At 37.4% G+C, this 27,383-nt stretch overlaps 1 protein-coding gene across 1 annotated transcript in view; it reads right to left on the reverse strand.

Moving 5' to 3' along the window:
• Positions 1-27,383, reverse strand: part of kcnn4 (potassium intermediate/small conductance calcium-activated channel, subfamily N, member 4) — a 71,504-nt gene that overhangs the window by 38,405 nt on the left and 5,716 nt on the right. The window contains exon 2 of the mRNA XM_036593518.1: positions 5,292-5,387. Coding sequence (XP_036449411.1) covers positions 5,292-5,387 — 96 coding nt within the window. The remainder of the gene's footprint in view (positions 1-5,291; positions 5,388-27,383) is intronic.

A 27,383-nucleotide genomic window follows, 5' to 3' on the forward strand; every position in this document is an offset into this window, starting at 1 on the left:
CCCACAAATGGTTCCTGTTCTGCACTAAGCTCCCGGTCTTGTCCCAAGTGCAGCTCCCGGTCGACAGTATTGCCTTGTCTTTGTCCCGGTTCCTGTTACATTTACGGCATTTGGCAGACGCTCTTATCCAGAGCGACTACAATTTTACATTTTACACAGGTAGGCGAAGGCAGTGTTAGGAGTCTTGCCCAAGGACTCTAATTGGTATAGTGTAGGGTGCTTGCCCAGGTGGGGGACTGAACCCCAATCTACAGTGTAGAAGGCAGAGGTGTTACCCACTACACTATACCAACCACGTTACATCTTTGTCCCTGCCCATGCCCCCAGCCCTACATCACTCCATCCCACTTTTATGGCTCCCACCTTAGCCTATAGGCCTCCCTCAGCTGAGCTCGTTTCCATGCCTCAGGAGCTGTACAGTGTGGGGATTTGTACATGATATCCCCGGCCTCATTCCACCCCATCTTACTTATTCCTCGTCCTGGCTCCGTCTCCCCTTGTCCTCTCCGGAATCCCTCTTAGTCTGTCGTCATCGGTATCTTGACTGTAGCTCCTCCTTGTTGGCTTGCTTGTTGACTCAGGCTTATGAACTGGTATGAACAAACTTTACACCTCCTTGTCTCCAACTTTAGACTCCTAAGAGTTGATTTGGCTTTGTTTTTGTAATTATCCTGAAGAGTTGGCATTGGTGTTTCCCTGTTCAAGGGTTATATGATCCCCACGGGAATGGAGCAAGCAATGAGAAGCAGGTGTTAATGAGGGAAGGGTAAGTCGTTAGAAAGGTGGATCAGGTGAAGGGGGTGCAAGACAGACTGAGAGTTGGGGAGGGATCGAGTAAAAGCAGATGATATCTTGGCAGGACTGGCCAGAAGAGACATGTGCTTAGGTACTCAAGATGAGCATGAGGCACAGAGCCAACTGCCTTGGTCTCTTAAGTATGCTGTTCAGATGACAAGCAGGACACCATTTTGTAATGTTCCACTGCACTGAGAAGCCCTATCGATAGGATGCCTCTCTGTCTTTGACTTTTTTTTCTTAGTGAATTTACATATTGTCTTCCCCTTTTTCATACCACGTTCTCTCACTCCGAGCTCTTTTACTTGAAATAAAGGTCAGGGAAAGCTTGCAGAGTGGTGATTAGTACGTAGGAGATATAAGGAAGATGACGTGTCAGTTTTTGCACTGGTTTGTAGCAATTCTACAAATGTTAAAGCAAATGTGAGCAGCATGCTGCTTACTGCATGGAGAACATCCACTGCTTCAAGAGGTGAGATAAGCCTCCCATGTTTAACCTCATGGCTGTTATCTCTGTGCTGCACTCGCAGATCATTTTGCTCTGATAGACTTCCTGAAATCAACCTGTTCTTGGTTGAAAAGTCTCTGTGCAAACCGTCCAAGCTTCTCTACGCGGACTTCATTCACAGTCTCCTGAAGAGAAAGTGATCTGGTGGTCATGGATTAATAGGGCTTGGTCTATAAGTGTATGATTTTGTAATGTTACAATCGATCATAATAATTTTTTAAATAATTTTAAAAACATTTTAATGTTTTTTTGGCCAAAAAGCTTGATGTGTTGTCTATATTGTGCTACTGTGTAGCCAAATCTATTTAGGGTTCTTTACTATATGGATCAATATACTGAATTGGTTCAAAGTCAGACTTAAAAACTATTTGATTTTAGATTAAGAATTACTTTGCTTTGAGTGAACCTATACCTTATTTATGGTAATGTTATTAAAATAAATGGTTGAACATTACATTTTTTTACCGCCAAAACAATGAAATCACTACCAAAACCTTTCGGTATGTTGCAGTAGTGACTGTTGCGGTAGTGACTGTTTCGGTGGTGATGATTTTAGCTAATTTAGCTAATTCAGTACATCACTAGTAAACACAGCCTTGAACAGCTGTACACAGATACACCTGTAATATTTTTTATTAAAACAAAAAAATTTTACTTAACCACAGAAAAATATGTGTTTCGGTAGTGACAGTTCTTAATGTTCACTGATTTTCAGACTTTTGGACATATTTACTTCAAAACAATGGGATTTAACTGCTCACCACGTGGCCATGAGTGACAGGAATGTAGTCTCACCTACTGCTCTAAAATGCAGCGGTGTGGCTGAAATGAGTCACTTTTTAAATTTAAAAGTTAAACTCATGATACAGCTTTCAACTTCACTTTAAAAATCAACTTTAATTTTTTTTTTTTAAAAGCAAAGTATTTTAGAGGCAAATTTAGGGGTTATGGTTTGGGACCTATTTAACTTATTACTATCTCCAGTAATGCCTATGATGTATTTAAATACTTCACAATATAATCCATGTAAATATCTGAAGTCTTAATTCTTAATTGTTTTAAATATCATTTTTTACAGTGAGACTGCAGTTAAAACTAATATTTTAAGCTTTTAATGTGTTGTGTGTACAGGTAGCCTACCAGATGCCAGGCTTGTCCTATCCTAGAAGCACAGCAAGTAGTGCAATTAAGTTTCATGTTGGTTTAAAGCAAATAAAGTTGCATGAAAGTTTCATGCTAAAGCCAGTCTAAAGCCAGGTCAGACATTTCCCCCACTATGCATTAGCACTGATATTTAATGCTAAAGTTAGAGGCACTATTGGACTTTGAGACACAGCCTGAAGTGTTATGTTACGCTCACTTCGCCACATCTATCTGTACACTGACTGGCCGCTACTCCGCTGACAAAAATAAAATGGCCATACCACTAATGCCCCACTAAGACCTATTACCAGCTAACACAGACAGCTATTCATGTAAACACGATATTCATGAGCAATAAACATACTTTAAGTGCTTGCCCACATGTAATATGTCAGCATCAATATACAGCTTCTTAAATGGTGCTCATACTCTATTAGTTTCCTCTTGTAACATGCCAAATGAACAAGGGAAGCCTTGTAGAAGATGTAAAGGAGTATCCCTGCAAAAATACCAGCCATTTCTCAGTTTCAAGCTTGGTTAGCACCTGGCTAACAAACGAACAGCATCTCAAGTCAAATGTTTGACCAATGCTTTGTTGAAAGAAATGTTTCATTTCCAATAAACAACAGTTCCTTTGTGAATAGACAGGTTTATTATTTAAGTTGAGGAACATTTCAGGGCGCAAAAAGCAACTGGTTCCTCAAAAAGTGGCCACTTTTTGAGAGGACGGGAGCATGACTACAACGAAAAAATTTTCTACGAGGGAAAATTTGATATGCGGCGGTGTGAGAAAATTACACATCGGTGTGCAAGTTATAGACAAGGACGTGGAGGACAGTGACGGCTTTCAAGAGGTGCTAAGGTCCACTGACCCCAAAGCTAGTCCTTGTCATGGCAATTTGCTTCCTTTTAACTTTGGTTATGACTTTAGTAAAGAGTGATAAATTTAATTTTAGAACTTGAGAATATAGAACTTCAGTAGATCATCATTATATATTCCAGTCATTTTGTGAAATTTGTAGTGTTTGGTCATATAATCACTTATAATAGTCATTTGCCGCTCAGTTTAAATAGAAGTAGAGTAACAAAAATACTAATAAACAATAACAATAGATTAACAAATAATAATATATAACTTTTTTCAGAGTCTCATGGCAGTTTTTGACAGCATCAACTTCTCACACTTAACTGTAAATGTTAAAAGTTGACACGGAAAAGATTTGGCACTGTAGTATAGTTGCGTTCCGGCGTATAGCAACCTTTTTCTTATCTTTTGTCCTAATTTAAGATCTGACAAGGTCTAGATAAAATTTTGCACAAATTCATATCACAGAAGCAAATTTTATCTTAATTTAGGAAACACAACTTAGAGCTTAGAGGTTATTAGAAATAATGGAGATCGTGTCTGTAGTGTCTGCAGGGATACAGCCAAGAGGTGACTGAAGTGTGACAGTCATTCTTCATCATTGAAGCCGTCACTGTAGAAAAGTTCTGCTACGTTGTGTTAACAGTTTTACAGTAAAAATCTGCCACTGTGGTGGTTCCTAGTCAGTTATGATCTGACGCTGCAATCCAAAATCGGCGTATTTCACAGGGGAATGGATGTTGCAGTGCTGCTTTGTAAGCTACATTATACAAAGTACGCTATATGATTGTAAGTGAGCCCAAAAATAAAAAAAACAAAACATTAGTAACTAATGTTTACTATTATTTATCACGTTAGCTAAGTAATCTTTACAGCTGAGTACATGCATGTGTTTGATGATGCTATAGAAGGTCAGCATGTTTCCTGCCAAATATTATTCTCTCATACAAAGAATCCAGTTTAAAAATAATGTTCCTCAGCCTGTATTTGCAAGGACTTTAGGCATTTCACCCTCCACAGTGCATAATATCATCAAAATAAAGCTCTGCTTAGGGACTAAACCTCTTTGTGTTGCACTAGTGGCATGAAACAAAACTTAAGTATTATTATTTACAAGTTGAAATTTAGGGGTTAAGTGAAAGTAAAAGGAAAGTGAAAGGAAAGTATCTGTGATGATCTGTGATAAATGATGATTTTGTATATATTTAGCTTATTACTATCTCTGTTAATGTCTTGGGTTTAAATAGATCACAGCATAATTCTTGTAAATATCTAACAATCCTTAAACAGTTTTTTTTACTGTGGGACTAAAGTTTAAACTAATTCCAGCAGAATGATTGCTTGTCACATATCAGTACTGCATTTGCTAGCTTTTTACTATTTGGTTCCATAATCTTGAACATGTTATAGTTTCAGCCCATGACTTTAAACAAAACTGGGTTCTTATGCAGGACATGCTTAATATGGTCTCAGGCCATTTACTCCAGATACACGTTGTGCCTGATTTTAATATCTTGGTGCATTAGTACAGAATTGGATTGGGTGCTCAAGATATGAGTACTAATATCTCAAATATTTAACATTGGCTTTAAATGCAGCTCAGCCAGGCAGATTTCAGAATTGGAATTAGGACCAATATAGCTGATTTTAGGTTTGCCAGTTAACCCTTTAAGACCTACATTGAAGCAACCTTTGCATGCTTTTGCTGGAAGAACCATAAAGTGTTTTATATCCCCAGATTCAGCACAACCTCAGCTAAACAGTGAAACACCTGCATGAATTAGGGCGTGCTTCATGTAAATGATATGTAAATGAGGTACAGGTATGCTGGCACTTGATTTCACGCACCAAAGTTTGTTTTCATGTCACACAAAAGTCATCATACACAGAATCATACATAGAGTAGTTTCTACATCACTAAAGGTGGTTAAATCTGCGTCTTTTAAACTTCGATGATTCAGAGCCAAAGGGAGAACTCACCCGGATGTCTTTATAATGGAAGGCAATGATGAGGATGAGCAGACAGCCGGTGGAGACACTGATGAGGCCGTTTATGGAGAGGGCGTAGATGGAACCCTGAGGAGAAGCACAAAGGAGGGAGAGGAAACAATATGTTATTAAAGAAACACAGCCAGGGTGGGAGATATGAGCTAAGCTTGTATCATTTTCCAGATTTTTGTCTATTTTTCCAGTGGCGGGTATTGTGCATTAGCCAGAAAAAGAAAAAAAAAAACACTGACTGCTGTCATTTTGACAGTATGTAATGACAAAAAGGAATGGTTCACTAAAAAATCACATTTTCGTTTCGTGTAAGAAGCTGGCTTTTTCAGTTCATCAGTGCCCTGATGCTATGAAGTGGCAGTAGCTAAAACGTCTATAGGCCAGAGTACACAGTTTTCATTTTTATTTAATGCAGTCATCATGCTTGGTGTATTTGGGTCATTCTACAGAAACGTCCACTTTTCTATCTCTCCATTGGTGTCACTGGTGTTACCAATCCTCATTGGTGTCACACATAAGAAAGGTAACACCAGAGACATTTTTAATGAAAAATGCATTCTACAAAACGGCTCCGACAGAGCATCAAACCACATGTTGTCAATCATGGAATATCCACTAAATTATGTAATTTAATCCATTTGTTTTCTATTTTTTCACAATTACCTAAGAATAAAGTTGGTCAAACCAGTGACTTCAGCTAAAAGCTTCATATTAAATCATAAGCTGAATGAGAAAATTTCTGATAACTGAAAAGACACAGTGGACTCACCAAGTGCTTTTCTTCATAGATCTTCAGAAAATAGGTAAAAGGAAGTCAAGTGATGTCATCAGTGTGATTTTTATTTCAAAATAAGAGATTTTTTGTTACGCGGTAACACCAGTGACACGACTCCTGGCACCACAACTTTTATTATATATTTTATAATATTTATTTGGCATTTGTTTTCTTTATGTCATTCAATTTACATATTCCATAGTCATGTATAAATTATTGCAGTTAAAATAGCAGAAAAACCTCAAAATATGGCACTCAGCCTTCACGCATGACTGTGGGGGCGAGCACTTCTGTGGTGTTTGGAATTCTATATGATTGATTTAAAAAACAATATTGCTAAATTGATGGTTCAATAAGGTGTAATTGTTAAAATAACATATTGTTTTATTTTAAAATATAAATAAATTGTAACCCTAATGTGTTTTTCAAGTGTAATATATCTGTAAATGCTAGGGACACAAAAATGGACGTTTCTGTAGAATGATCCATTTATACTTCAAAATATTGAGGTAATTCTCGCATATCATTGATAAGTTCTGGTTGGAATAAAAAGGGTTAAATCCTTGAAACGCCTGATGTGTCGATTAACCACTGATATAATTATGAACAGTGCGAGGAACCAGTTTTTGAATACTGAAGTCACTACTCAGATATTCATAACATGCATTTTTATGCTTTGTAAAATGTGTTATTTTTGCTCATTTTTATGAGTAATGTATTATATCATCGCTGTTGGAACAAAAGATTGTATCACTAAAATGGAGAATAAAACTTTAATGTATTTCTTTCCAGGTAATTTTGTAACATTTCCGTTGGTCCATTTATCATAAAATATTAACACAATGCAAACTGGATTTTTAAAGCTACACAAAAGAGTAAAAAAAGACAAAAATGGAGATAAAAGGTTTCTGCGTGACAACCACAATATTACACTTTGCCACTATGAAACATGTGGATGTGACAGAGAAGGCAGAAATTATGAGCCTTTTTCGCTAACTAGGCTAACTACTCTCGCTGTTGTTAGCGAGGTACAGAAACAATGAAAATATACTTCTCTGATAGCATTAAACTATGTTAGCACATTATCCAACACCAGTGCACCTCCCTAATACCGAGTGCTAAACCATGACTATTCTAGCTAGACATTAGCTCAGTTCATTCTACTGCTGTTTATTCAGCTATGACACTAGCATGTTAGCACTAAGCTAACAGCGATTCACATACACGTTTTTGCCGCTTTAGGTTAAATATGGATATCTGAAGCTTATTTGTGCTCGTCACAGACATTCCACAGGTTTTATCTGAAACCTGTAACAGCCATTTTAGCCATTTTATTTACCCTATAGCAGTTTCACAGTGCCTCTTTAGTAAATGTCCCTGGCTGCTGCTGTGTTCCTTTCCTAACATCTGACTGAAAGAAATTAGTCAAGCTACCACTCGTCCTCTCAGTCAGTGGTGTATCTAGGACTTCAAAGAGATTTAGTGACATTGTTTTTTTTTTTTTACCAAAATTGGTTCTCTACACTATTTATGTCATTCAAATTCTCAGAGAGAAAGTGTGTGGAAATCACATGAAGGTCCAAAACACAGAAAAGATGTGGCGGACTGTGATGGTTTTTGCAGGCTACTGAGGCACACTGCGCCAAAGCTAGCCCTGGTCATGGCATCTGGGGCTCTTTTTTTAACTTTGCTAATAATGAGTGATAAATTTATCTTTAGAACTTTAGATATTGAACTTTCAGTAGCTGAACGCAAGCTTGTTGCCAAAGATGCTTTGTTACGGATGTGAATAAGAAAGCACAAATAGCTCTGCTTTTTCGCTAACTAAGCTAACGTTAACTACACATGCTGTTGTTAGCAATAAATATATATTTCCCTGATAAACTAGCATGTTAGCACCAGTGCTCCTTACTAATACAGTGGTAGACTATGACTATTCGAACTAGACTATTAGATCAGGTCATAAATGTCAAAACTCAAAAACAAGGAAGAAATTTAATTTTAGTGCCCACCACTCTGCTAGGACACCAGGAGTATGTTAGCCCTAAGCTAACAGCGATTCGCGTAAACATTGTTGGCCTTTCTAGATTGAACATCAATATCTGAATCTTGTAAAAGCCTTTCCATATGTTTTATTTGAAGCTTGTAACATACATATTAACATATATATTGTCTTGTAGCCGTTTCACAGTAACTCTTTCAGAAGAAAAGCCCTGGCATACAGACGCTACCACTGTTTTCCTTTTAGAACATGATTGAAATGTATTGGTCAGGCTACCAGTGACGTATCTAAGACTTTCATAAGCCCAAGAGTGATTTGTTTTCATGAAATTGTTCCCACTGGAAATCAAACAGTGTCTGGTTGATTCAACTCTCAGTTCCTAAGCATGTTAGAGGATCATCTGGCACGTTAGGCCTTCAGTTCAGCTTCTGAAGTCCTAGCTAATGGGATAGCTCCCCCTCGCAGTGCGAGGGACCAGTATCAAGGAGATTGAGTGACATTGTTTCTTCACGAAATTGGTTCTCTACACTAATGTACCATATCAAAAGAAAGAAATAAGACAGACATGTATTTCACTCATATTCTCACAGAGAAGGTGTGGTGCATGGCAGTGTGTGGAAATTACAGAGAAAGATGTGGTGGATTGTGATGGTTTATGATGTTAGCACTATTGCTCCATCCTAATACACAGTGGTGAACTATGACTATTCAAGCTAGATCATTAGTTCAGGTCATTAATGTCAAAAACAAGGACAAAAGTTAATTTTACTGACCACTACTCTGCTAGGACACCAGTAGTATGTTAGCACTAAGCTAACAGCGATTCACATAAACATTTTTGGCCTTTCTGGATTAAATATCAATATTTGAATCTTGTAAATGCCTTTCCATATGTTTTATTTGATGCTTATAACATAAATATGAACATAAATATTATGTTGTAGCAGTTTCACCGTAACTCTTGCAGAAAAAGCCCTGGCATATAGCTGCTACCAATGTTTTGATTGGAAAGTCCTAGAGTGATTTTTTTTTCATGAAATTGTTCCCACTGGAAATCAAACAGTGTCTGGTTGATTCAACTCTCAGTTCCTAATCATGTTAGTGGATCATCTGGCACGTTAGGCCTTCAGTTCAGCTTCTGAAGTCCTAGCCATTGAGAGAGCTCGCTTGGCCGTATCTACCTAGACTACTTCTGATTGGACATCTTTCCATTGGGAATTTAACCCTTTTGTTTCCAACCTAACACAAGTCTGACAAAGAAAGCAGAGTAGCATTAAAATACTTTTAGAGCTTAAATATAGCAACCATAATGATTCTATCAAATAAAAATGAACAACTTTTTTTTTGTATTTCACAGAAACCATCAGGTCTTCTCTGAAGGCCTAGAAGGTCCTGGGAGTTCCCCACTCCCAACACTGCAGTTACAGATAAAGACATCAGTGTTTCACAGACACTATATCACTGTAGACTAGTGTCAGTACTTTTTGTTCATAAAACTGTACCGTAAACAACTGTAGACACATTAGAGAATGAAATGTGCCACCGAAGGCTGTTTTTGGTATTGTGAAACACATTCTGCTACATTAAATTGTCATTACATATTAATGCTGGAAGAAACTTTTAAACAAATGAACTTCAAACACTTGCTAATATGTAACGCATAATTAAGTTTATTGATCCATGCTGTTATGTTACTAATCACCCCTTTGGCTCTTTTTCATGTTCTTTCCTTGTTCCCTGTTGGCTTGTCATTAACTTGTATGATGGAGTGCTAGACGCAGATGCATTTATGCCCGTTTCAGCAGCCATAGAAAACCAGTGGGGGGAAAATTCTGAGAAATTAGGGGCTTGCCCGGGGTCCAGTTTCCTGAAAAGCGTCATAACACAAAGATTATCATAAAGATGGCAGAGTTAGCTGAGTGAACATCACGTTGAAGGCAGTTAAAATGATCTACATGCTGCAGTGCTTCTGGAAAACTTGACTTGTCTTGAGAGTTCCTGGTAATGTTCACAACTTATTACAACTAGAGGTGGGGAAAGTAGTCTAAACCCATCCTGAAGTCAAAGAATAGTAGAAGTAATGACTCATGTAGAAAGAAAAATAGCCTAGCAACAAACTGAGTAAAAAGCAGCAGGTCCACAAGTGCTCATGTGCCTATACGTTCCAGTGGTGCTCATGTGCCTATACGTTCCAATGGAACTTCTTAGTTCATTCATCGGCATAGAAACTGAAGTTTGTTACACTCTATTCTTCTCGTTCTGGATTCCTTTGGTCTAAAAAAAAGCTCCATAGAAAGTGTTGTGAGCATTAGCAAAGCAATCCAGAAGCTGGTCCAGGTCCAAAAGCTTCAGAAGAGAAGAACTGCAGTGGAACTCCTTAGTTCATCTATTAGCAGAGGAACTGAAGTTTGTTAAGTTCTATTCTTCTCTTTTTGGATTCTTTTGGTCTGAAGGAAAGTACTGAAGAGTTGTGAGCAACAGCGAAGCAGCCCAGAAGCTGAACCAACAGAAGAGAATAGAATTAAAGTCAAAGAAGGAATAAGGAGCTAAATGACTCAGCAAAATGATTCCATTCCACAGTTCTGTACTTGCTCATAGACACAATTAACACTCAGATCTACCAAAATTGAACTTAATCCATCGAAATGTTACTTAAGTACATGTGCATGAGTAAATGGAACTAGTTACTATCCAACTCTGTTTACAACTGGAATGAGCCATTCTAATGTCTACCATTTATGGGATTGATGTCTATTCAGTCTGCCAGTCATACTCAGGTTTTGACTCTCATGTTGTATCTCTGCTTTAGATTAACAGGATGGTGGATCTTATCAGTCTCTCTATCACTTAGAACTATATTACAGTCATTAGAGTTATTATGGCCATTTTGCAATACTATTACATGTAATTACACATCTATTATACAGTTTGTTTACGTAACTAGTTACATTTACATTCACTTTATATACTGTGTTGATCACTTTGAGAATGCACCTTAAATTTTTTCTTACATATGTTAAAAAATGACAAAGAAAAGGGCAAAAATGTAAAGGATGTTTTTTCTTTCTGCAAAACAATAACATTACCAGCAACATCTTTCATCTAATTAAAATCATTATAAATATCTCCACTTTGGTTAGCAACACAAATGCGGTCTGGATTGAAAGTTTAGAATCTGCACTTGCAACACATTTTCTATGTTTGGAGTGAGAAACAACTAATAAAAAATAACAGAATTACATAAAAATAAGAAATCAAAAATGACATGCTTTCGTAATCACTAATGATAACTGCGATTTCTAAGGATTAATTGGGAATTCCAGGGATTTTTCAAAATTGCGGCACAATTCACTAATTGACTTTTTTTCTATTTTTTCTTTACAGTGGTGGTGACAGGAACCAGGTTCCGATGTCTACAACACAAATGTGTGCCTTTAATTTACTGTCCAAACTGACTGGTAAATGCATAGTAAGTCTTCTGAGTTTTTAATGTTGATAATGCCAAAAAAGTGGTAAATCCAAATAACGTTTTCTTCGGGGACCAGTTTTCCCTGCATGTATTTTAGAAAATAAAAGCATTTTAAAAAGCATTTAGAACATTTCGCATTACAACTGCCTGTGAGGCAGCTTCGGACGTCTGGCTCCTACCATCACTGTGAACAATTCTTTAGAAATCTGTTAACATCTTCTCATGTTAACATCTTATCATTGATGGGCCCTGATGATGGAAAAACATTTACCTTTTATATATATACAAGAATTTAGGTATAGGATTTTTCAGTCACATTTGTTTCTAAAAGGTGTATAAAATCAAGCATATGGCCATACAGTCTCTATTGACAAACACTTGCAGCAGAATGCTCTTCGCACTGAATATAATATATAATATATATATATAATATAGCACTGTCATAGGATGCCACCTTTGCTGTGAAATTTCTGGCCTGTTAGATCTGCCCCAGTCAACTGTAAGTGCAACCACAGCTCAGCCACCGAGCAGTAGATCCCGCATACTTATAGAGGAGTGCCCCTAAGTGCTGAACCAGGTAACACAGAAAAATCACCTATCCTCTGTTGCATCACTCACTACAGAGTTCCAAACTGCCTCTGGAAGCAACATCAGCACAAGAAATGCATGTCAGAAGCTTCATGAAATGGGTTTCCGTTGCTGAGCAGCCACACACAAGACTAAGACTCCTATATGCCATACCAAGTGTTGGGTGGAGTGGTGTAAAGCACGCTACCACTGGACTCTGAAGCAGTGGAAATGTGTTCTCTGGAGTGATGAATCATGCTTAACTCTGTGGCAGTCTAATGGACGAATCTGGGGTTGGCAGACAACAGGAGAACAATACCTACTGGAATCCACAGTGACTATTCTGTTCAGTGGAGGACGTATAATTGGCTGGGGCTGTTTTTTGCACAGAAACACTCAAAAATCTTGTGAAAAGCCTTCAAAGAAGAGGGCAAGCTGTTCAAGTCACAGTGGCAGGGTGGTGTCTGGGTTTTGGGACAACTACAGATTATTACACATGGTTTTGAAATAGTATGTCCAGCAAGCTCATATAGGTGTCATGGTCAGGTGTCCACATATGTTTGTCCTTATAGTGTATATCCACCTATTCAGCCTACAGTGGTTTAGCCTCCTGCATTTCAGCCTGGATAGCTTTTTTAATGAGGCACAATACAGGGCAGCCAATCAGAACAGGGACAATTTAGATATCGTCGCTGCATTTTTGTCATGTAATTTGCTTTACACTGTGTCAAAATTTGATGATAAATGAATGAATAAAAATGATCCCAAATCACTGACAATAAATAACTTTACCATTAACTTACATTAAAAGTTAAGAACCCTTTTTCCTTCTCTTGTAGGAGAAGGAGATATAAGGTCTTGGGAGACATAGCTAAGCTTTATCTACCCAGTCAGATCACCTTAAAATGACAAGGTAACTGATTTCACAACTTTTTTGACTCCCCCTATCACATGGTGTGTTTGGGCTGGGGACATGTTTCCTACTGTCAGACTCCTAAGGATCGACGGCTGTGGCTTCAATAGGATTTGAACTCCTAGTTCCTGATAATTGGGCATATGGAAATCTGATATATTACAATACATGGATTTCCCTTATATCCACTTCATATTTGTCATGTATGGATATATATGTGACACATATGCCACCTTATTTGAAATAGTTTTCAAATATGGGACATAGATTTTAGCCATATATCAACATATACAAACATATGCAACACATATATCTAACAATTTATGATGGAAAACATTATTCATTCATGGATGGCATTCATATGCTTGTATATTATAGCTTCATGTTATACAAGGTTTTTGGTGCCCAAACTTGCAATTTATACTATATATATATATATGGATCTAAATAACTCAACATACATGAAATTATTTTTTTATTTTAAATAAGAATATTTAGACAAGTACGCTCTTCATTTCTTCCACATACTTCCTAATGAAATGAAAATTATTACAACAGGTAAACTACATAGGTATTACTACATAGGCAAACTCTAAAAACATTGTAATCTGTGCAATGAAATAATAAAACGAAATTATTAATCCTTGAACACATTTAATATTTAAAAGCAAATAAGTAACATTAAAAGTTTTAATTGTACTCGAACCTTTATGGTATGTGCATATTTGGCCATACATCAGATTTCCATAGTTAAGACAGTTGTGATATTGATGTTATTGATGTACTCTGTCTGAGCGCGAGGGACAATTTTGCCACAGTATATGTACCATTTCAATCTTTTTGGAGTGGCAAACCTCTCTAACTGCCCCATCATCAGAAGTTCCAACAGCCCCCCGTGATCAGGTGTCTGAGAGTAAGAAGTACCTACCCCCCACTGCCTTGGGGCAAAGGGGGTGGGGGGTGGGATCCCAACCTGCAGGTGGGAATGAGCAATGAACAAATTGAAGGTGAGTAAAGGTCCAACAAAATAGGCCATTTTACCAAAAAGTGAAAACTACTTATCACTTCTTGTGTGTAAATTGTTTCCACTAAACCCCCAGCCAGTAAAAAGTTAGGTGACAAAAAAAAACAACAACGGCTTCTATTTGTTGTCTTATATTAGTTACTCCACCTTATCAAGATAAGTCAAATGCAAGACTGGCAGAATGACGCTCATGTTACGCTGCATATCATCAGATATCGAGCTGGCTGCCCTACTAATATCAAATGGCATGACTGAAGGCTGTTTGATGGAAATGAGCTGGCTAATGTTTAACTGGACTCCCAACTTTAATAGTGTACACCTCTCACTAGTTCAGCTGTAAGAACCTCAGAATAGGCTGAGATACACATGCATAAGGTTGTTATCACAATTTATTTTTTTTTCAGAATTTATATTTACATAATTGTTGAGATGTAAACAACGTAATTCAGAGTGCTTTGACATGAAATGGTTCATTGTGAAGAAACTTATAAACTCGTATTTCTTTACAGTAGTGGTGATAGGAACCAGGGGTGCCCAAAACATAAATCTAGCCATTACATAAACTATCCAAAAGACCAGGCAACCATTTTAAAATAGAAAGATATCTAAAAAAATATTTTTTGCCTTATAACATCTTGCACATATGTCTCCGCGATGAATTGATTTAAATATGTTTTTAGGTCAAAAGCTTATCTTAAAACTACTGTAAAAGAATGTCTCAGGCATTAGGCAGTGTATTCATAACATGTTGAATGCAGTAACTTTCTGTGATGTAGCTTTTAGAGGCATTAAACTCTTTAGATGTCTGGTTCCTATCACCACCATTGTGAGCAAAATCTGTCTGAATGTTTATAGAATCCACATTTCACATCAAACCACACTTATTAATTTTGTTTACATCTCATTTAATTATGTTACGCTATATATTTTATGGATCCTGTGTTCTGTGTTATCCTGTGGATAATGTGTTTATTCCCAGGCTGGCAAGCCAAGGGCATAATCAGGATACTCAGTGAGTCTTGGGATTAGAACGCACAGCCTTCTGGTTACTCCCAGTCGGTCTTGGGATTTGAAACCACAACCTTCTGGTTGCTTCCATTCAGTCTTGGGATTTGAATCCATAACCTTCTGGTTGCTTCCAGTCAGTCTTGAGCTTTGAACCCACAACCTTCTTGTTGCTTCCAGACAGTATTGGGATTTGAACCCACAACCTTCTGGCTGCTTCCAGCCAGCCTTGGGATTTGAACCCACGATGTTCTGGTTGCTTCCATTCAGTCTTGGGATTTGAACCCACAACCTTCTAGTTGCTTCCATTCAGTCTTGGGATTTAAGCAGTCAGTCTCGGGATTTGGACGACCCTCCGGTTGCTGGCTCACCTCTTCTAGCACTAGGCTACCAGAAAGCAGATCTGCCATCCAATGCAGAAATGGGTGAAAAAGCAACACCTATGCAGATATCTGTCAAATTCCACTGGATAAGGAACTGGGAATTCAACTGAAAACGTCCGGTTAACTTCCATTGATGTAACAAGGCTTTAATCACAGTAACTTTAGGTCATTTCTATTGGTTTGAAGTATTTATATAATGTAAAGGGCAACTGATATTTTCAAAGGGTGTTAAAAGAAGGCGTCCCAAATGTAGCACATCTTAAAATTACAGTACATTTTACACTGCTGAAGGATTCTGCTTTCTGTTTGCATTAAAAATATAAGATGCTACGGTTTCGATTAGACCTGGATATAATTTAAAATGTTTCAACACTGAACTTCAATTCAATACTTTGTCTTTCATATCTGAACAAAACTTTTTCTGATACCACCCAAAAGGGGTTAAACGAGAAATGGGTTTGAGGGGTATAACTTACTTGTACTGAAGCTGTTAAAGGCTAGTTAAGACTCTCAAAAAGGACTCGATTCTTGTGGCTCTCAGTCTTACAAATGTACATACAACTAATTTCATAACTCAGTATGTACTTAAATATGCAGTTACATGCTTACACGTCTATAGCATAAGAATATTATTGTATCAAATCTCAAATTATAATGGTAGAAATGGCTACTATGCAGAATTTCTAGTTCAATCCAGAATGAATGTGGCATTTTCACACTGACTTCACATTCACTCCAATAATAACTAATTCATTTCTTAAAATCCCAGATTTACTCCATTCTATAATTATTGTGTGCTTATTACTCGTTAAATACAAGGACTACAGTACAAACTGTCTGGGTTCTTCTTCTGTTCAAGAAGTGTTTAATACAACTTTGAGTCCTGGTCATTTAAGGGGTTAACCAACCTTCCCTTAGTCATCTGGCATCAAGAAGACATTTTTTGTAAGCGCGAAATGCAAGGGTAAGTCAAGCAGCTTGGAACAACCCCGTCTGCACATTTGAAATGTATCTGCAGATGCAATTGAAGTATCACAATCACTGATTAAAGAATGACTAATGCTTCGAGCCAGAGCCACACCAGAACCTGCTAAATTTAACCACACTTACTCATTCAGTATCAGCAAAACAGTTTTCCATGTGCTCAGTGCTACAGTGTGTAGGTAAGGTGATTGCCGGTCCGACCTACTGGTGCAGCAGAGATGATGTAAATGGAAGCTTTAATGAATTCATTTAGCAACTAATAGTTCGAGGGGCTGGACAACAGATGTAAAGCACAATTAGGAAAATCTTCAAGAAGCAGGCGTTCGCTGGTGTGAGCGCATTGGCAACCTGTGTTGTTTTGGGTTGTTTTCCACAATTTCACCCTCCGTATCTGTGTCTGGTTTTATTTGAGCCCCATTTAAGCGTTTTGTTAGTTTCATCACTTGAACAGTATTGCGTAGCACTGAGTAGGACTTTGGCACTGTTTGGGCTTATGTAATGTGCCATACTGCTATTGGATTACTGATACGTAACTCCTTCCATGCTCACAACAGCACGAAAACAGAGGTGGGCAGCCTATATCTTCTATCATCTCTAACCTGAGTTGCTAAACTGTACCAACTCCATCTATTTTCTACCTACTGAGATTGCCTATAGGCTATATTGGAATCACTTGTCATATTAATAAGCACTGTTATTCTATTCAATAGTAAGTTATACAGTGTAGATTGAAATTAGGGATGCACCGATACCACTTTTTCTGTTCTAATATCGATACCTGATCCTTCAGGATCGGCCGATACCAAGCACCGATACCAACTCTAATTAGTGTAACTATCTTATAAGCCCTGATATTTATAAAGTTCCACTTGTGTTTTGGTAAAAGTTGTGTTTCTTCTCACTAATGAAACAAATCGAGGACTAGCATCCACTAAAGACTGTAACTGAGTTCACAGCAGGGGATGAGGGATTATTGAAAGCCGCATGGCTCAGCTGTTGAGCTAAGTTGCTAAGGTTAGCATGTTTTACACTGTTTACATGTTGCATTATCTGGTGTATTTGTGACATATTGGGGAAACTAATAGCTTAGGACGAATTTGGGTATATTACCCACTACCCTACCACTGCCTTTCCACAAAAGACTGGCATTACAGATTTTGCCATGGGATGCTTGTAAAGTGTTGTTCAGTTTCGTCTACTGGCCTGCATTGTTTCACGGTATCGGTCGTAAGTACTGCTTTCCCCATCACCGTGTCAGTATCAGCGCTGGCATTGTTATCGGTATGACCCTTAATTAAAATGCCACAAGATAAACATCGGATGTTTTACATTTCAAGATGTTTTATTCAATATTCCAAGGAACACAGATAACTGAGAACAGAGAACACAGAGTTATTTGTTTATCAAAGCTGAGGTCTGGATACTTGATCCTGACCTCAGGTTTAAAAAACAAATCAACTCTATTGTTAGGAGATACTTTTACCATCTGAGATCAGCCGCCAAGATTAAGGCATTGCTGTCACGCCAAGACCTAGAAAACGTTTTATTACATCTCGCTTAGACTACTGCTAAAGCTTGTATTTGGGTGTCAGTAAGTCCTCAATAGCTCATTTGCAGTTGCAGCAAAATGCGGCAGCTTGCCTTCTCACAGGCACGAAAAACGGGACCACATTACTCCCAATTCGGCATCCTTGCATTGGTTTCCCTACTATAAGATCCAATTTAAAATTCTTCTATCTGTTTTTAAGTCATTAAATGGAGCGGCACCCGCCTGTATAGGAGATTTGCTTCAACTCTGCCCTGCTTCCAGGTCCCTGAGGTCTTCAAATCTGATGCTATCGACAGTCATAAGGGTGACCAGGCCTTGCTGTTGCTACACCAAGACTGTGGAACGGACCACCCGTGGACATTAGGTCCGCACCCTCTAATGATGCTTTTAAGTCTGGATTGAAAACCTATTTTTATTTATCAGCTTTTGTCTCTGTAAACTGATCAATGCTGTATTTTTGTTTTGTTATACATTAGATGTTGTCCTTTATTGTCCTTTTAAATGTGTTCTCCTTGTACAGCACTTTGGGTTAAAATGTGCTTTATAAATAAATACTTACTTATTTAATACATCATTTATAGACTGTAATAATCACCATTTTTTTTTAAATACGGCACTTTTTCAAATACAGCAAACTGGATGTTCATTTTAGTATACTGTCATTTTTAAATTATTTACAGCTCTGCCCAGATCTGCCCAGCTCGGTCCATCTGTCCATACCCAGCTAGTATTTTTTTTTATTTTTCACAGTTTCATAATTAGTTACAGCCTATGAAGCTTTAGCATTGCAAAAGCCCATGAGAGACTATGAATACAGTGAAAATTAAATTAATTATTTGCAAAAAATAAGCTGTTTAAGAAGAAACTAAAGATAACTGTTTTTTTTGATGATTCATATGCGTAATGTTGAACATTTCAATCAAAAAATTAGGATGCAACCCAACCAATGTGCCTCATGTGGAAGGTAATGACTGATACACAACCAACTAGGTCAGCTATTCATTATGAACTAGCTAGGTTTATGAATAAAAATGTATCTAATGTAAAAGTAACTGGACACTGAGTGGTTTTCACAGTGTGGATCACATCACGAAAGAGGTAGTTTAGTACTTTGATACAAACAAGCAATTTGAGAAGGAACATAAGCAAAAGCATTTATTCATTGAGCTAAATAAGATGGTGTCATAATGGGCATGTAATCAACTAACTGCTTAGGTTCTTGCACTGAGCACAATTTATTCAGATGACAAAAAATTAATTTGAACGTGTTCATAACTTCTTGCGCACCAAACAGCAATATTTTATTTGTCTTCTGTTTGATTTTCACCATTTTACCAGCGACATGAACTAGCTGACCAATCATGGCTATCTCTGACGTTGGCATGGCGACAACCAAGATGACGAATTGGCTGTGTACCAGCAACTGAAACTGTTTCTCAAACAACAAAAGGGTCAGTATCGCAAAGGGGCTCAAACTGGTCTACAAATACCTTGAGTTATATGTGGTAGCCCAGTGTCACCGTTTGGAGGGTGTTCTTATTTGCACTTGAAGACATTCGGCCCATTTGTTTTGTGCTTCATCTTGTGTGAAGCTTGTTGTTCTTTACATATTCTTTATGGTTAAGGCCTCCATACACATTGTAGATACATACCAGCACCAGTATTTAATGGCAGCGCTCTGCAACTCCAAGCACTCCTCAATTTCCCTGCCACACTGCATTTTGTTATTACTACTTTAAATTAGTAGAAATGGGTTGCAATGCAACGGAACCATGTTCTAGGAGTAAAAGTCAGGGTGGAATAGTGTATTTATTAGGCATTTTCACACTGTTCTAAAGTGTGTGCACAAAGATAAAAGTGACTGAATATTGTTGACAGTCTATGTCACATAAAGAAAGAGGAAGTTGTAGTAGTTGACACTGTTTGACATTTTGCTGGCTCCTTGTAGTCTCTGCCTTGGTAAAAAGCTTGTTTGGATTCTTGTGTATTGTATTGCTAGTTAAAAGTGGTCAGAATGAAAGAGCTAGTAACTTTTATGGGATATTTGTTGTGCTGTTAGTTTCATTTTTAGAAAATGTCTATACCTCTTTTTAGACATTCAAACAGCCAGATTTTGTTCTCTTTTCCTGACTGCTCGCTGTTCTGCTTCCATAGTAATTTACTATAGAAACGGACTTAATAATAATAATAAATAAGTTTAAATAAATACGTTTAAGAACTTAGGTTCAAGTTGTAATTAAATACTTTGAGTGAGTAAATTTCTGGTGTTTAATCAAAGCATTGATGATTACATTGATGATTATATTTAACAGCCAAAAGTTGTTGGAAACATGCAGAATTTTTTCTTTCAGCTTTAACAAAAAAGGTCAGAGGCCCAGATGTAAGTGAGTAACATTAAAAAAAAACAAAGATTCAAGCCATCAGCTCTTGAAATATCCTAGGATTTTTAATGCAGTAAGTGCACTAGATTAAAGATTTACTGGTGTATAATAAAAATCAAAAAATGGAAAGGTTATTTTAAGGTATATTCCAACAGGCATCTAAGTGTTTTCCAAACTATGATTTTACCAGTAAAACCTGGCCATTTCCACCCTGCTTTAAATTAAAGCCATACTGTGAGTACAGGAGGCACACATGGCTAGAAATTTACTGCGCTTTGCACTGTGACGCAATGCCATGCTACGCGGAGGCAACACTGTAACTCTTTTTACATGCGCAGTTGTTCCGTGTTAAAAAAGTAATAGTTCTGGTCCTAAAATCTGACTGGCAGAGCCATTTAAAATACTCGATATGCACACACCTACAACCGCCTCATGACAACTGAATTCTGCATTACTGCACAAAGTCACGAAAAATACTCGTCCCTGGTAGCAAGAATTGAATCAATTAACTAGTTTTTAATCTCCTCAAACAGATTTTTTAAACGCACAAAGCCTTTTATTACAGAAAACATACTAAATCAAAGATTACAAACAATTAAGAGAAAAAAAAGTCATGACCTGGCCTAATATAAAATGATTTTGTTGAAAATGTTGTTGCTGGATCCTATGCTAGATTTGGTAAAGCTGCATAACTGGCTTTATTTATGCTATTGCTGTTAAAATTATTTCCTAAACTAATTGAAAGAAATGAAGGAACAATAAGTAAATTAAGTAAATTAAGTAAATAAGTAAACCCAGACAACGCTGAGCAAAAAGCCAGTGGGCCACCAGATACCTGAGTGTATTTATGATACCTGATACACCAATATCTGAGTACATTTATGAAGTTGTGTTTCAACTAAGTGGCTGAGAGCTTATTTTCTTAACTAGGCTGGTCAGCTAGCTAACAGGCTAATAAACTATTATATAATAAACTATTATCAATTATATATGATCTATGACAAAAGGTTAAGAAGTTATTGAAATGACCGCAATATACACTGATGGATGCTGCTTGGCAACAATATAATTTCTTGGCAGAATACTCATTTTTCTTGATCATTAATAATATATATTACTTACTGAAAAACCATGTACTTTATTATATTTTATGTGGTCCACTGTTTATAAAAGCCACTTGAGATTGTGTGTTACAGTGGTGTTATTGGGGTAAGCGGCTTTTACTCTGCTTTGCGTCTTGCGTAATAACCCTTACCTGTGACAAAATCACTGTAATGTACGCCCTCTTGTAGCTTATCGCTTTAATGTAGAAATACTGGTCATAGCCCATTTATCATTGTTCCTGACCATAGGACTGTCCTTGATCAGATATTATTTGGGTGGTGGACCGTTCTCAGCACTAGTTCAGTGGGGGATAATGGTGTAGCTGGGTTTTATTTACACACAGGATGAGAGTAAGCCTGTCACATTTATTACACAATCGCCTGGCTACAAGTATTTCAGGTGATCGCTATCATTCAAGCTGACCCCAGTTACTTTCCACGGTTGTTTGCTTTCACAAGCATATGTTTACAATGCAAACGCATGTGAATAAAAGAAAGCAAAAAAATGCATTATTTGGAGACACGTCACAGGACAAGTGCCACTTTGCTGACAAACTGGTACTCTCTCTCTCCGCACTGAAAAATGAATGCTTGTCTATGGGCGAAGGTGTATATACCAAATATGCTGACATATATTGTACCCAATTTATATGTTACATCATTTCATAGCAATGGTGTGACTATTTGAATAACTCATCTTAGTCTTCATATAGCTTAATTTAAGTATTCTAAAAATTAAATAAAATAAATAAATAAATAAATAAATTGTGCATTATCTTGCCATTTGTAAGTAGATTTAAATAGACAAACTGTCACAAACTGCATGTATATGAAGGAAAACGTCTAAAAACTCTACTAAATAATCTGACTGATATGGTTTAGTTTAATTACGTCTTGGCTGACCAACTAGGCAGACATCTCAAAAGATAGTTAACAGGCAAAGATGTGCTGTCAAAAACACTGCGTATAAAGCAGCAAGTTGAAATATTTTCTGACGAATCTATGAAAAAAACTGCAATACAATGTAAAAAACATGTTATATTTATGTCCTACCGGCTTCAAATGTTCTCGTTTATGTAGATCTGCCATTTGCAGTATTACATTCAGTGTGGGGAAATTAAAGAACACTTCAGTTAGCTTTGGTATGTACTGATTCCCATAATAATGATAATAATAGTAATAATAATAATAATATTGACTTAATGCATAGAGCACATTTCATTGAGACACTAGCAAAAATGGCATTACTGTAACAACAGAAATCAAGTAAAACAAAGCTTTTTCAAAAGAAAAGTGCATTACATTATGAAAGATCAGATGTGCTATAGAGAAAACAAAAATTACATCTGAATTTGATGCATATCTAAGAAAAAAACCTTTAAAAAATTTCAAAAATCTAGCTAAAATCTCATGCTAGTCTATGGTGAACAGTTACATGCACCCTATGTCAGCAATCTACATATATGTATCTATGATTATGGGTCTTGCGACAAAAAACAAACTTTCTATCTTCTGACTAGTGCTACAGTATCTATAAAATGCAGCAGTGAGCATCCTTTGTTTATTTCAGCGCTAACTTTGTCTTTCTTCAGTATTGACAGGGTTTCAATAAAAAGCAGACTAGTTCATTTTAGGGTTACATCACTTTAGGGTTATACTTTAATAGTTGCATTCAATGAATAAGGACAATTAAACTGTCAATCGCAATTATTTATCTGGCAATTAGCCCTCTACTGCACGGGTTATGAGAGTAATAAAAAAATGGACCTGATTGTTACATTTTAAAACTTTTTTTTAAATGTGTGCAGAGGTCATTTTGGGGTATGTTGCCTTGAGGCAACATTGTGCATCAATGGGAAGAAATGATGTAGAGCCATGTTCCCTGAAGTGATGAGAACTTGTGATTGGACAATTCCATTTCACTGTTGCACAATATTGCTTCTAGGCAACAAACATATTTCTGAAAATACTCATAACAAAAAATTGATACTGAATGTTAAAAAAGAGGTTTAAAAGTGCCCACTAAGAGATAGTATGACCAAGAACATGCTTTTTATTGACTTAGTCAAACTCTTCCTATTATTATCAACCCTGTTATTGTCTTTAAATATGGATAATGCTATTGTAAAGTGAGGAAAATGGGTTTGTTGCCCTGAGGCAACATTGTGCAACAGTGGGTTAATCACTGGCTAAAATTTCATGATTTTGATGGACCTAGTTAAGGGTGGTCCACCACCCATAAATGTCCAGCCAAGAGCAGCTCTGTGGTCAACTACTGGCCACTGGTGAAAGGCCAAGGGTTAACTACCACATATTGTGCAGCTGTTTCTAATAAAGTGGGCGTTGATTGTATAGCCAACATCAAAGACTTCAAAACATCTTCAGACATCAAAAGCCTGTTTGTCTGTACAGCAGTTTTGCTTATGTACTAAAATCACACAAGCAGGTAAGCAAGGTAAGGAAAGTTTCAGTCAAAAATGCTAATGTTGCTAACAATAAATGAATGAAAGGAGTCACCAAGTAGCATTATGCAATAGACAGCCTCTTAGCGTCCACTTGCTGTTAGCCACCTTGGCGTGCCAGATTGAGCTATTCCTTTCAGGTCCGTTTCACCCACTTCAATCGCCATAGAAACCAAGAGCACAACACCCAAAAAATCAGCCTGTACCACTGAAGGTCATCCCGTGAAACCCATTATTCAAACAAGCGCTAATTATACATTAAATGATGTGGAAAGATGCAATATGACCGTAGGCAGCCTGAGGAACGTGAAGGGGGGAGACGAAATGTGGAAAAACATCCATAAATAGTCAATTTTCCTGCATAAACAGGTTTCCAGGAGAATTCTGCCCGCTTCAATTACCGTGGTATGCGGTGGAGAGGACAACACCTGAAAATTTAGCATTATGCTCATGTACCACTGAAGGTCAACCTTCAGATCCATTATTCAAACAAGCACTAATTATACATTAAATGATGTGGAAAGACGCAACATGACCGCAGGCAGTCTGACACAAAGGGGGGAGGCTAAATGTGGAAAAACTTCTATAACTTTTGGTGGGGGTGGGGTGGGGTGGGGGGTGGGGGTGGGGGGGTTGTTGTTCATAATCTGCTTTCCTGGAGAAAGTTCCGCTCAAATGTGCCGTCATGCCTGGAGGGGCGAGAGGAGATAGCTGTTCATTCAGCATGCATATGAATACTTTCCCTAAACTGCTCAGAAGATATATGTAATTGCTGGAAACTTCAAAAAAGATAAATCAAGATAACTTATAGCTCTTGCGAACGCTGATTGGCTGCCAATCACCGGGATCTTAGAAAAACATATCTGCCGAGCATATGTGCATGTTGAGCGACTTGAAAGCCAAGACTAAACAGCAGAGTTTAATACCTGCTCATCCAACTATGAAGCATAGAATACCGGACATACATGCATAATAAGTGGATCGTATATATGTGTCTGATAGGTGGGTGAACACATTTATGCATGATATATGGATCACATATGTGTTGTCTGTCTGATACATAAGTCTAATACAAAGACTGAAAGCTTTCAAAGCTTTTAAAGCAGAAAATTGAAATAAAATACACCAGTAACATGCATGCAATAAAAAAACCTTATGTAACATGAAGCTAACATATACGAGTAACACACCATCCATCTCCAAAATGGTAACTTTACAGGAGAAGGAAAAAACCTACTTTACTTTTAATGTAAGTCAATGGAACCAGATGTTTTTCCAAGTCATTTTGGGTCGTTTCTTTTGGTCCGTTCATCATGAAATTTACAAACAATGTAAAGGGCGACAGGCATTTTCAAATTATGTCAAAAACTGAAAAACGACAAAAATGGAGATACAAGGTTTTCTTCTGACAGCAGCAATATAGGTCAATATATGTCTGCATGTGATTAAAATAAGTAATATAAGAGAAAATCCATACATGCTTATGTATGTTTGAAATCCTTATATTACCATATGTGTTGACTTCCTTTGGATATATCTTCAGAAAGAGAGGCTAATGTTTGCATGAACTATTTCATCATTAGCATTAGATTCTAATTCAGAACTACCAAACTATCGTATCTGTTTAAATTTCCATCTGAATTCCCTACAATTTCCAAATAAGAAACTGTCCCACTGTATGTGTTTGCCTATAAACTTTACTGCTAGGTTCATATCTAGGAACATTTGCATTGATGATGTTAGCATGGATGCTAGCATGGTTTGCTTGAATGCTAGCCAGTCACAAAGAGCAGGCCTCTTTAAAGCCTGATTTCATTTTTTTACTGTTATTAATCCCAAGAAAGACTATTATCTCCTTTCAGGTGTATCTTCTGTTACAGATTTCTTAAACCTACCATCAGCTTGTGTTGATAATTCAGAATGGTTCACCTTCAGCTGCACTTCTCCAACCAAAAACTTTTCCTACCCTTGGTTTGCCCGTTGTTTCAACCTCTGAAGACGTTATAATTATCACAAACAGTCAAAGTATTTTAAAATGTAGTTTATCTCTCTGCTACCTCCTAACTTATAATTCAATAGGGAAAGAATGAGCCCAACGTAAACACTGTGTTCAGGTGGAAGTCTTTTAGTTTTTTCTACATTCATCTCGGCCTCACAACATTTCTCATTTCTCCTTTTTGCAAACGAGACACGAAGGAAGCGAACATCTTACGAAAGTTGGTCTGTGACTCTTCCTTGTCTCTTTTAAGGGAGGGCAAAGTGATCATGTGTTATTGTTATACTTAGAGCTGCGCCGATACCAATACCACATGGATATTAGCTCCAATACTAGCACTTATTCGCAGCAATGGGGATATCAATACCACAAAACAATTTCGGACATGCATGCGTGCTGCTGAATGATATGTGCATGCGCGCTTGCAGACGGAACTTAACTACACATCGGCGGTGTGGGGTATCAAGTGGTATCAGAGCATCTCTAGTGATAAATTACACCATGATAATCTTTTCTGAATGTATGATGGGTAGTGTCAGAACACTGAATAACTTTATCATAAAAAAACATATATAAACCAATTATATGGTGCGTTCCAATCAGGAGGCAGCTGTCTAAGTAGGCAGCATTTGCGCACTCCCGAGACGAAGGCTGTCCCATTCGGAAGGCAGCGTAAGGCAGCTGCCATCTAAGGTGCCTTATTTTGACCAAATCTGAAGGCAGCATTGCATGTATCCTTCAGCGAAGGCAATCCCACAATACCGTTCACCTGCCAAGAGTTCCATCGCTTCAGTTAGATGAACATGGCGGACGGAGCGGCCGTTTCTGCCAACCGAGGAGTTTAAAAATATAAGTTATTTCTTGACTTCTGACTTTACTGTTTTGATTGACTGTTGTATTTGTGTAAAATGTTTGTACATCTCTAGAAATTGTTCCTGTGGTGAAATTCTGCCAGTTTGCTTGTCAAAGGCGAATTGAAAAACGAAAGAGTCCAGTTTAAAATATTGGCTGTTCAATGTTTAGTAGCGTTTAGTTTAGCGTTAGTACTCAGGGATTTTTTCTGTCCTCAGGGACTGACGTTACAGTGGCGGAGAGGTGCTGACTGAGGAGCTGAGGAAGAGGAGCGGTTACAGGTACTACAGATGCTTCTTGTATTGCTGTGCTTACCACAGTCACAAAAGTGTGACGTGAATGCTGAGGCCAAATGTCAGACTAGGAGCTCGTAAATCAAATAAGAATGCATAAAATAAAATACACATTAGCCAAATTAACAGATTGTGTGCGATCATTTTTTCGTGCATTTTTTACAAAATTATACTAGTTTTTATCCTTTGTGTTTTAGAAATAAAGCCGGTTCATTAAGGTGGATGAGGACAGTGAATGAATTGAAATGATTCAGAAACGAATAGTCACGATTATCTGTATTTATCTGGGTTGTCGAGTCGACAGATAGGACTC

Source organism: Colossoma macropomum, unplaced genomic scaffold, assembly GCF_904425465.1.
Source record: "Colossoma macropomum unplaced genomic scaffold, Colossoma_macropomum, whole genome shotgun sequence".
Lineage (NCBI taxonomy): Eukaryota > Metazoa > Chordata > Actinopteri > Characiformes > Serrasalmidae > Colossoma > Colossoma macropomum.